Raw genomic sequence first — 11,342 nt, forward strand, 5'->3', positions numbered from 1 at the left:
CTCTTCCCTTTCCCTTAGGTTCTGAGCTCCTTATTGTGGAGAGTCCCTTTCCAAACCAATGAGGCCTGACCAGTCAGAACTTCTGAGCATAACCCTGGTTTACTGATTGACAAGGAAGGACTTCACCAGTCTGCATCCTTTATCCCAGAGCATGGGCTACTTCTTTTCTTTCCTTTTTTTTTTTTTTTTTTTGTGTGTGTGTGTGGTACTAGGGTTTGAACTCGGGGCCTACGCATTGAGCCACTCCACCAACCCTGTTTCCTGATGGGTTTTTTCGAGATAGGGTCTCTCACACTATTTACCCAGGCTGGCTTCAAACCATGATCCTCCTATCTCTGCCTCCTGAGTAGCTAGGATTATAGGTGTGAACTGCCGGTGCCCAGCTTTTTCTTTCCCTTTATGTCTGATCTATTTCAATATCCAACCTACACAGACTGAGTGCAGGTCAGTGCACTCTGCTCTGCTCAGCCTGCATTGTGAGTGCCCAGTTTTGGACAATCAAAATAATGACAAAAACAATCACTTTGTTAAATAGAGGAAATGTGTTTGTTGTCTGGGCCTCTCTTTTAGAATTCTGGTTCCCAAGCTATTGAACCACGATGGAACATTTAATGGATCCCTGCAAAATAGTAGTTGTACTTTTAGCTGTTAGTACCTATTTGTGGCTCAAATCACTCAGAACTTGGTTGCATGTTTAAATGAATTTTGCGAGTGTGTATTTTGTCTGGGAATGAGCAATGCTTAGAATACTTAATGATTCTTGTATTACAATAAAACAGTGGCCCCCAGGAATTCATGATCCAAAAGTTGGGATTCCAGAATTAGAACAGATTTTTCAGTAAAGATATTGGTAGTGCATAGTTGCTTTAATAGAAAATAACACAGTTTACTTAATAATGGAATCTTTTATTAGCCAGAGAGGTAAGATTGATAAGGCCTTTCTTCCAACTTTCACCTTCCACAGGAAAGTGACAAAGCCATAGGCTTTAATTAATGTGTATTTAAATGGCTTGTGAATTCTAACAATATTCTCTGTCTCCCTTTTCTTCTCTGTAGTTTGTGGCCATAGAAGAACACCAAGACCTCAGGAATGGGAGACAGCCTATGGCTGCAAAGAATGGCCAGGAAGCAGATGTCCACTTTTCCTCTCTGGAGCCTGGTGAATGGTTATCTTTACCTGGATCCTGAGTGTTCTCCAGTGAAAAGTCTCATCTAACCCCAAAAACAATGATTAAAATTGTATAAGTATGGGAGCAGATGGGCTGTATTGAAATGCCATAGGATTTTAGAGAAACAAATTTGGACTGCATTTCTGTCTTGTATGAGGTTACCATGCTCACTGGAAACTCTAGTCACTAGCAGACTGCTAGTTCACTCTGAGCAAGTTCACAGTGAGTGTCTCCTTACTTTGAATTAGGTAGGGCTTGAAGTCATTCTTAGGATCTATATTAGTAGCTGTAAGTGGAGTTCTTGTGAAATTATAAATGGTTACAAGTAAATGTGTTCATGTCTAGTGGGAAGGGTTCCATGGATATAAGTTGATCTGGGGATTATCCTGAGGATTTCAGAGTATTCGAGTCTTATCAGGGGCTAGACCTCAGATGGACCATTGGCTGGCTATGCAGTCTAGCCAGGCCACAGAAGGATCATAAAATCAACCCAGATTCTCAAACTATTCTGAAACTCAATCTGCTTCAGGTAGAAATGGAATCGAATATCTTTGTATAATACTTTTGCCAAGAGTTGCATTATGATAAATCTCATGGCCTTGAGTCACAGATATCATCATTCTTCAAAACCCAGAGGTCATCGTTGAACACAATTTTGTGTTATAAGCCTTTAGAAAGGCTTAGAGAACCTTTGAGCCAACAAAAACAGTTCCTCTACTAATGAAAGGAGCCAGTGAGTCTCAACTGCACTTATATTTTCTGATGTTTCCCTTCATACTTTCCAGTATACCTTCCTCTTCAGATTTCTATATAGAGAGAACACAGGCTTCTCATTCTGGAAGACTCACTCTAAATTCCCCTCTTGTACATGTGTTGTCATATAACTCAAAATACTGAACTCAATAAAACTTTACTGCCTAATTTGAGCAAGTCCTGGATATTAAGGTACACTGAAGAATTGAATATGAAAACTACAGGTAATAGAGTTTTATATACCATAACTGTTGAAGTATTTGGATACTTCAAATATTCAGTATTTTCAGTAGTTGCTTGAGTTTTTGTTGTTATTGATAGCATTACTGGAGAGTACCAGGATGTCTTGTAGTTCCAGACTACTTTTCCTTAAGCAGTTAAAAGCACATAATTCTTTAGGTTAAAGAATAGATTAAAGGTAATTTACTTTAGAGGTACATATAATTTTGCAAGTCAGTCAAGAACTGACAGGATTTGACAGAAATGTGATTATACATAGAGAACTAAGGACTCATTATGGTTAGGTGGCACTCAGGGATAGATTAAAATGTCTACTTTTTTGTGCACTCTACTGCAAACGTTTTGACCCATTTTCTGTGAGCTGCTTGTCTAACTGTCTCCCATGTGAGTGATCACATCCCCATCATGTCCAGCTGTCTCATAGCTGATTGGGGTGAAAGTACCCATAGAGGTTGAGAGGAAGGGAAGGAGAAAAAGACCAACTTTGATTCTGGGTAAATCCCTTCTGTGCCACTGGAAAGCCCAGAAAAACACAGTAGTAGCAGTCTACAGAGCGTTTTCATTGACCATACCCAATGTCAGCTAGCACAGGTTAAGTGAAGAGCCCAATGCTGGGGCAGTGAACCTGCTGGGAGAAAGGAATACAGTATGCTTAAAACCTGAGCTTTGTTCGCAAGTCACTTATGGCCCAGATGAGGAGATAGGAAGTACAGAGAAAGCTAGTGTGATATCAGGTAGCATAATTCTTTGGATCATCTCAACCAGTAAGACTATTTTAATTTTTTTAAATTGAGTCCAGAATAGTTTGAGAATTAATTTCCTTTGGATTTCCTTCTCCAGTCACTATTAAAGGGTCTCTTTTGGTGGACATTATGAATGATGTGAATATGAAATTTCTTTTCCTCCTTATCTCTGCCACCTTCTTCTCCTCCTTTCTCCTCCCTCCTTTCTTTCTTCTTCTTTGTATAGGGACAGTGCAACTGTCTTTGTGGAGATAGGATCCCCACATAGATGGCCTGAGCATAGAGCAAGGCTACTGGATCCCATCATCCAATGATAAGGAATCTGGTCCTCAATTAATGGAGAGAAGCTTTCATTTACCCTCCTACAGGGAATGGCCCTTGCTGTGGGGGTCTAGAAGTCCCATTCTCTCCAGTCAGCTAATCCATTATGGCAACAAAGGGCCCCAGACCTACCATGCTTAAGGGAGCCACCTTAGTGAAAATTTGAATTAAAAGGAAGGTCAAGAACAAACCATGTGGATAGATAGTATATTTCCTTTCAAAAAATAGAATACTATAGATTTTGGTCCCTTCATCTCTGTGGCTAATCAGTCCATGTCCTGGAGACAGATGCATAGCTGTGCTTTTGTTTCTTTCTTTAAGAAGACACACAGAAGATTCTCAAATAAGAGAAATCAGGAGAATCAGTAGGTAATTCATTAGAGACCAAAATTTCTTTGTAAATTGTGCTGTCTTCAATAGATATTTGGTTTGTTTTCCTTGCAGCCTCCATGGAAATCTGAAGTTAAAGCAGGTGATAGACTAGCTTGGTCAGTTGCAAAGTAACTTCTTTGATTTGGATGGAAATGTTAGCTCAATTTCTCAAAATGGTTGGAATATTACAATTATTGTTAAGATACATTGTATGCATTGAATTTACCATTTGAATGGTCCATGCTGGTCATTTTGCATAATGGATTGTAATAAATTAATTTTTATTTAGCAACCTAGAACCTGATCTCTTCAGAATTAGAACACTTATTTTTATATTTGGAAATCTTTGTATGAAAATACTTAATTTTTGAAACCATTCCCCAAAGACTTTAGTGCTTCTCGGTCATTATTGCTCTTTTTCTCTTGGAAACCTTTTCCCAATGAAAATGGTGAATGTTCTCTTTATGTGTTCACACAGAATTTTTGCTTATTTTCAAATATGAGATTGTAAGCAAGTTTCCAGATTTATGTTCATTATGGATAGCAATCAACTTATAATTATTTAAATAAAATCACCATAAGACATCAACATTTTATTGTATACTTTGTCAACTAGTTAATTAGCGTTAAATCAAAGTGATTTGCTAAGCTTGCTATTGTAACTCTTTTTAAAAAAATACTTGAAATCTGCAATACTAATTTTATAAAATAAAATTTCATGTGGTATTATAACTAAATATTTTCCCTGTAGCCAATACAACCTGCCTGATAAGTAACTGGGTGTTTGGGACTTTGGATTATTGAAATTGTGTCCTAACCAGTCCTTTGCTTGACTTTATCTTTCATCTCTCCTCCTTGGACTTTAGTTATTCCAGAAATCAGAATAAAGAGGAATCCATGTGTGTGTTTTCAAATAGATGCTTCATAGAAATGTTGGTAAAGATTTCATGATAGTGAGGATGACTTGACATTTGTGCATATTAATTATTCCATCAGCCACCTTTCCCAGCTAATTGAGCTTTTTGTGAATTTGGTTTTGCTTTAATTAACAATTAATATCCTGGAGGATCAGAAGTGCCATCTTTTATGTGTGGTGAGTGAAATTCCTTCAGAAAAATAATAGCCATAATTTCCTCATGTTTTTCTTTCCTTGAGTCTGAATATTTTTTCTTTCTCCAAAAATGAGCATTATTGAAGCCTTGAGGGATTGGATTACATTTTTGTACATTAGCACCTCTTTTAGAATTTCAATGATAACTAAAGAAATGATGTGAGAGCATGAGAACCCAAAACATAACACTATCTTTGAACCAGAAAAATCCCTGTTTCCTTTGAGCTTTTAATGACTCTGATACCTTAGAAATTGGCACCATTTTAAGCACATGGTCTGGCCACTCCCCCTCCCCCAGCTCCCTGGTCAGACCAAAGGAAAAACATACTTTGTGTTCTTTAGTCAAGAAGTCACCCTAAAGAAATGTCTTCTTCCTTTCAGCTTCTCAGCTCCATGAGAAATCTTTCCCTTTATTTAAAAATACAAGTTTAAAAAAGCATTTCATCAAGAATGTATGAAAACAATTCCATTTACAATAGCCGCAAAAAAAATCAAATACCTAAGTGTAAACCTAACAAAAGATGTGAGTGACCTCTACAAGGAAAACTATACACTTCTGAAGAAAGAGACTGAGGAAGACTATAGAAAGTGGAGAGATCTCCCATGCTCATGGATTGGTAGAATCAACATAGTAAAAATGTCGATACTCCCAAAAGAAATCTACATGTTTAGTGAAATTCCCATCAAAATTCCAATGACATTCACTAAAGCGATTGAAAAATCTACTGTGAAATTTATATGGAAACACAAGAGGCCACGAATAGCCAAGGCAACACTCAGTCAAAAGAATAAAGCAGGAGGTATCACAATAGCTGACTTCAAACTATATTACAAAGCAATAACAATAAAAACAGCATGGTACTGGCACAAAAACAGACATGAAGACCAGTGGAACAGAATAGAGGACCCAGATATGAAGCCACACAACTATAACCAACTTGTCTTTGACAAAGGCTCTAAAAATATACGATGGAGAAATAGCAGCCTCTTCAACAAAAACTGCTGGGAAAACTGGTTAGCAGTCTGCAAAAATTGAAACTAGATCCATGTATATCACCCTATACCAATATTAACTCAAAATGGATCAAGGATCTTAATATCAGACTCCCAAACTCTAAAGTTGATACAGGAAAGAGTAGGAAATACTCTGGAGTTAGTAGGTATAGGTAAGAACTTTCTCAATGAAACCCCAGCAGCACAGCAACTAAGAGAGAGCATAGATAAATGGGACCTCATAAAACTAAAAAGCTTCTGTTCATCAAAAGAAATGGTCTCTAAACTGAAGAGAACACCCACAGAGTGGGAGAAAATATTTGCCAATTATACATCAGACAAAGGACTGATAACCAGAATATATAGGGAACTTAAAAAACTAAATTCTCCTAAAACTAATGAACCAATAAAGAAATGGGCAAGTGAACTAAACAGAACTTTCTCAATAGAAGAAATTCAAATGGTAAAAAAACACATGAAAAAATGCTCACCATCTCTAGCAATAAAGGAAATGCAAATTAAAACCACACTAATATTCCACCCTGTTAGAATAGCCATCATCAGCAACACCACCAACAACAGGTGTTGGCGAGGATGTGGGGAAAAAGGAACCCTTTTACACTGTTGGTGGGAATGTAAACTAGTACAACCACTCTGGAAAAAAACTTGGAGGCTACTTAAAAAGCTAGACATTGATCTACCATTTGATCCAGCAATAGCACTCTTGGGGATATACCCAAAAGACTGTTACTCCAGAGGCACCTGCACACCCATGTTTATTGAGGCACTATTCACAATAGCCAAGTTATGGAAACAGCCAAGATGCCCCAGCACTGACGAATGGATTAAGAAAATGTGGTATCTATACACAATGGAATTTTATGCAGCCATGAAGAAGAACGAAATGTTATCATTCGCTGGTAAATGGATGGAATTGGAGAACATCATTCTGAGTGAGGTTAGCCTGGCCCAAAAGACCAAAAATCCTATGTTCTCCCTCATATGTGGACATTAGATCAAGGGCAAACACAACAATGGGATTGGACTTTGAGCACATGATAAAAGCAAGAGCACACAAGGGAGGGGTGAGGATAGTTAAGACACTTAAAAAATTAGCTAGCATTTGTTGCCCTTAACGCAGAGAAACTAAAGCAGATACCTTAAAAGCAACTGAGGCCAATAGGAAAAGGGGACCCGGAACTAGAGAAAAGGTGAGATCAAAAAGAATTAACCTAGAAGGTAACACACACGCACAGGAAATTAATGTGAGTCAATGCCCTGTATAGCTATCCTTATCTCAACCAGCAAAAACCCTTGTTCCTTCCTATTATGGCTTATACTCTCTCTACAACAAAATTAGAAATAAGGGCAAAATAGTTTCTGCTGGGTATTGAGGGGGTGGGGGGGAGAGGGAGGGGGTGGAGTGGGTGGTAAGGGAGGGGGTGGGAGCAGGGGGGAGAAATGACCCAAGCCTTGTATGCACATATGAATAATAAAATAGTAACAAAAAAAAGCATTTCATCTAAGATATTTGATTTACATGGGCTCATTGTATACAATTCCTGGTTGAAATTCTATTAAACTAAATGTCACTTACTACATATGAAATGAGCATTGTACCCCTTTTCTAAAGAGTACTTCATGAAGGCTCAGAACTCTGTAATCTGAATTCTTATGGTCTCAATTCTACCTATTAGCTTTGCTTTTCAACTAATGCTCTTTTCATATGAATAAATAATTATTGTATGATCATTGGAGATATGATAATAACATTAAATAATAAATCCTTAAAACCACACAAACATACACACATCACCCCTCACAACACCAAACCAAACAACAGAATGGCTGGAAGAAATGAAAACTATCTAGTCATTGTAAGTAGCTGTGACAGACAAGATTTTGTTTTGCCTTCCTCTGCATCTCCCAGCTCTTCAGCTCCAGGCTTGCCTGAAGCAGAGAACTCTTCTGTCAGGAACTTGACAGGGTATCTGTAGCTGGAGGCTATATGCTAGCAACAAAGAAAACACCTGGCTTTTCACACCAGTAGCTTTGTACTGTGTCAAGTAGGAAAGCTCTAACTATGTCTCAGAGTTGTTTTGATTTTAGCTGATAACGGTTAGAGGTGGCACAGGAGCCATGGCTGCCAGGCTGTAGATTGTCTTCACTGTTCCTTCCTTGGTGTTTATCAGTGTTTCCTGACTGTTGACCCTGATGCACACCAGTGATCTCAGGCCAACACCAGACACCAGCCTTTGGTAGCTTTCCTGTGTGCTGCAGTTCGTGCTTCCACATAGCGGGTGGGGAGTGCCTGGCCTCACACTTACCCTATCACTTCTAACTTTCCATGTATCCCATTGAATCCTAAGTCCTGATCAGTGACTCTACTCTGTCCCTCAAATCCCATTCTAGATCTTACTTTATAGGTCCTCTTACAATTAAGATTTAATTTCCATAATAAATTACCTATTACATATTACCCAGTAATTTACTTCCTCGAATGATAATGCAATAGACAAATACAACCAGATATTCAAGGTGGACATAGTTCTCATATTATACAAATTCTTTCATAGAATAGAAAAAGTTAAACAATTCTTATTCATTTTATGGGGTTGGTGCAACCCTTATTTCTACAAAATATAAGCTAAGACAAATATAAGATAAGAAAGGAAGATTACAGGACAAACTCAGCTCTGATGATAGATGCAAAGGGTCTAAACAAAATATTAACAAAATGAATTAAGCATTACATTTTAAAATTACATAATAAATGAAAGATAAGTTGAATATCAAACCAATAAGTTTAATTTAGCACATTATAAAGCAAAAGAATAGATGGCATACTTTAATAGAGGCAGAAAATGTTTTCAATAAAGATTGACAACTATTCATGACAAGACATAAAGAAAATAAAATTTTTAATGAAGGAAATGTACCAACATCCTTCCTACTGTCCTAGTAAACATCATACTAATACTGAAATGTTAAAAGCATTTTCCTTAAGATCAAAACTAAAGGATCACTTCTACTCAAATATTGTGTTAGATATCTTAGATAATATTCTGATAGTAAAGTAACATCCTAAAGCAGTAAGATTAGATTGTAAATATATATATATATTAAATTTTAAATATATGTATATTAAATCTTCAGTGTATACATATATATGTATAAAATAAAGAAATACTCAATTTTCAGATGATATGGTTATCCATAGAAAATACAAAATAATTTACAGTTAAATTACAAGTGAGAACAGAAAAATCAATATATCTCAGTATAACTAGAAAATGTAGCAAAAATATGTCAATTACAATGGTAACATAAACATGAAATAATTATGAATAAGTCTTAACAGGTATCCAAGCCCATTACAGAGAAAACTAAAAGTGGAAAGATAAATTATGACCTAAAAGAAGATATGTTAGTAGATAGGAAGAATTAATAATATAATATGTTAGTAGATAGGAAGAATTAATAATAAAAAATAGAGTTGCTAAATCTCTCCAGACAGAAATTCAATAACACCCTAATAAAAAAATACCACTTTTTTCATAAAATTTAGTCAACTGATTCTGAAAATAACATGGAAAGGCCTAGCTATATAATTCTAAATTTAATCAAAAGCATTTCTGCTAAGAACAATTATAAAAACTGGTAAAATACAAACAATAATCCACTTGAAGACATCAGATAGTGACTAAGGCATTGAGGATTCAAGAGGCTAAGATCTGAGAATGAGAAATGCAGAAGCTAACCTGTCAGTGTCACTTTTCCTCTTTAAGTATTTGCTAAGTTGTAAGCAAAGGCTGAATGGATGTGCAGAGGATTTTAGTAACATAGCAGAGAAGTTGAGTATATCTTTTTGACAGTCTTATGGGGCTAGGAGTCAAAAATCAGAATTTAGGACCTGCAGCAGAGTGGCCCTGATAATCAACTCAAACTTTGATATCAGCTATTTGAAAAGCTGTACCCTAACAAATGTGCTAAATAGAAACAGCCCAGTTCTCACAAACAGACATGGATTCTAATTAGCTCTTTCCAAAATAAGATTTAGGGGGCTAGGAATGTAGCTCGAGTGGTAGAACACTTGTTGAGTAAGTGCAAGGCCTTGGGTTCACTCTCCAGTACTGGGAAAAAATAGGATCAAGGTGATCTGACCCCATCTTTAATTCTGTTACAAGCAAGAGTGAGCAGAAGAAATATAATGTCATTCATAATCTGTGATCATTTCTTCAAAATTTTATATGTAACATCTGGCATTATATTCAAAAAATCATCAGACAAGACAGGGAATAAAAGAATTAGCTAAACAACAAGAAGAAGGAAAAAAGATCAAAGAAGCAAACCTACAGGTGATCCAATTATGAATTTATTAGACATGGGCTTTTTTTTATTAACTTAGATTTATATATTGAAGAATATATAGCATAAGAGAAAAGAATTTCAGCAAGAATTTGAATTTTTTTTTTTTAAATAATAAACTGCTTAGGTGTTGTGGCACATACCTATAATCCCAGTATTTGGGAGTCTAAGGCAGGAAGATTTCATGCTTGAGGCCTGCCTGGGCTACATAGTGAGACCCCGTCTCAAACAAACAAGAAAACAAACAAACAAACTGGGAAATATATTATCTGAAACTAACAACTTAGTGAATAGGTTTAACAGCTGACGGAAAGAAGCAGGAGAGAATTATTGAACTAGAAAATAGAGCAATAATAAACATCTTTTCTGAAGCATAAAGAAAAGAAAAATACAAAAAGAGCATGCTACAAGACACAAAAAAAACTTTTAACATATTTTCAGTTCTTGAAGGAGAAGAGAGAGAGAGAGTGGGCATAAAGGCAATATTTGAAGAGATGATTGTGAAAATGTTATAACTTCTACAAATACAAAATAGCAAACCAGATTTAAGAAATACTAAAAAACCAAACAGAATAAATACAAATAAAATCATAAAAACAAGGAAGAAAAGAAAATATTTAAATCAGTCAGAAATAAGAAACATTATTTTCAAATGAACAAACAACATGACAGATGACTGATTTTCACCATGAAAACCAGAAGAAAATAGAATAATATGCTTAAGATAGTGAAAGAATTAGAATCCCACTTTCAGTAAAAATGTTGTTCAAAAGTGAAGACAAAAGGATTTCTTAATCAAGACCCAGAAAAGGAAAATATCAATAAAGTTATCATTAAAATTATGAATTTCTGTATTTAAAATATACCATTAAGAGAGTAAAAATAGAAGACTCATAAATTGAAATTTTCTCTATATATGTGTATGTATGTGTATATAACTGACAATAGAGAATACAAATCTAGAACAGATAAGAACTTCCTACAGTCAACAAAAAAGCAATAGGTAGATGGGCAAAAACAGGAGGGTAAATGCCACGTGAAAAGATGACCAATCACACTGGTAATCGGGACAAAGCCAAATGAAACTGCACAGAGGTGCCATTTCACAGCCAGTCATTGGCAAAAATGTAAAGTTGGGCAAATCCAAGTTTCAGCAAACATGAAACTACCCATGCTCTCACACACTGCTGGTGGGAGTGTTAATTGGTTCAGATGCTGTGGATTACCCAGTGCACCTGAACAAGCTCAGATTCCATAATTCAGCGATTCTAA

At 36.1% G+C, this 11,342-nt stretch overlaps 1 protein-coding gene across 5 annotated transcripts in view; it reads left to right on the forward strand.

The window, feature by feature from the left end:
• Positions 1-4,187, forward strand: part of Egf (epidermal growth factor) — a 91,935-nt gene extending 87,748 nt beyond the window's left edge. For all 5 annotated transcript variants that reach the window (XM_074041531.1, XM_074041532.1, XM_074041533.1 and 2 more), the window contains one exon: positions 1,057-4,187. In XM_074041531.1, coding sequence (XP_073897632.1) covers positions 1,057-1,188 — 132 coding nt within the window. In that variant the 3' untranslated portion in view covers positions 1,189-4,187. The remainder of the gene's footprint in view (positions 1-1,056) is intronic.
• Positions 4,188-11,342: the final 7,155 nt, after the last annotated feature.

This window comes from Castor canadensis, chromosome 9 (genome assembly GCF_047511655.1).
Source record: "Castor canadensis chromosome 9, mCasCan1.hap1v2, whole genome shotgun sequence".
Taxonomy (NCBI): Eukaryota; Metazoa; Chordata; class Mammalia; order Rodentia; family Castoridae; genus Castor; species Castor canadensis.